Below are 909 nucleotides of genomic sequence, written 5' to 3' on the forward strand. Positions count from 1 at the left end.
ATCGGCAGGTGGTACGAGATCGAGCGCTTCGCCCAGGTCTGGGAGGCTCTGGGCAAGTGCGCCATCGCTTACTACGACGTAGACCACACAACGAGCAACCGGGTAACCGTCAATAACACCATGAGGACCATGTAAGTCTCGTGCCGTAATATGGGAAAAGACGTGTGTCGAGAGATTCGATTTTCATATTTTGTGTTCTTGTTCAGCTTCGGCAACGAAGTAAGCCAGAGTGGCTACGCCGACATTACCAGCCAGGACAAAGGAGAGCTCAACGTAGTCTTCCAGGTTCCTAGTGAGTACTAAAAGAGCTCTCGGATTAGAGTACCCTGATGAGGTGTAAGTCGTAAGTCAATAGGTAAAAAACAGGCCCTGATGATTTATTCTTTTTATTTTATTAGTCTTTGGCAAGCGTGAGGCTCCGTACTGGGTGCTTGAAACCGACTACTACAACTTCTCCCTCGTTTACTCCTGCTCAGACATTTTGGGCTTCCTGAAGATTGGTAAGTTTTTAAGCAAAATGTCAACCTCGGAGAATTAATCAACATTTCGACGACGTATTTTTTGTTTCCGATAAAGAGACGATCAGCTTTCAAGAAATAATCACACTGTTGACTTGCTCTGCCCTCAGAATCTGCCTGGGTCCTCGCCCGCTATCCCACCCTGAGCAATGAGGTCCAACAGAAAGTAGATGCAGCCATCGAGAAACACAACATCAAGAAGCGCGCATTCAGGCCCACCAAACAAGACTGCTAAACAAAGCACTGCGCACTGAATATTTACTCAGCAAATATACCTCGCAATTTTATCTCGAACAAACGCGCACAGACTTTCTTACTCTTAATAACCCATTCCGCTTCTTTAACGCCCAACCTCGATCTCGACCTCTTTCTGGGGCTCAAAAGGGGGTGC

At 46.9% G+C, this 909-nt stretch overlaps 1 protein-coding gene across 1 annotated transcript; it reads left to right on the top strand.

Moving 5' to 3' along the window:
- The first annotated feature begins 6 nt into the window (after positions 1–6).
- Positions 7–816, top strand: LOC113213007 (apolipoprotein D-like). The gene is made up of 4 exons (XM_052266469.1): positions 7–131; positions 207–292; positions 399–500; positions 629–816. The coding sequence occupies exons 1-4, from the start codon at positions 121–123 to the stop codon at positions 751–753; spliced, it is 324 nt and encodes a 107-aa protein (XP_052122429.1). The 5' UTR covers positions 7–120; the 3' UTR covers positions 754–816.
- The last annotated feature ends 93 nt before the right edge of the window (positions 817–909 follow it).

Source organism: Frankliniella occidentalis, unplaced genomic scaffold, assembly GCF_000697945.3.
Source record: "Frankliniella occidentalis isolate FOCC.00 unplaced genomic scaffold, Focc_3.1 Scaffold39, whole genome shotgun sequence".
NCBI classification, from domain to species: Eukaryota; Metazoa; Arthropoda; class Insecta; order Thysanoptera; family Thripidae; genus Frankliniella; species Frankliniella occidentalis.

Coding starts and splice junctions, on each gene's coding strand:
- LOC113213007 (XM_052266469.1), top strand. Junction 293..398: donor CGTAGTCTTCCAGGTTCCTA/GTGAGTACTAAA, acceptor TTATTTTATTAG/TCTTTGGCAAGCGTGAGGCT. Junction 501..628: donor TTTGGGCTTCCTGAAGATTG/GTAAGTTTTTAA, acceptor CTCTGCCCTCAG/AATCTGCCTGGGTCCTCGCC.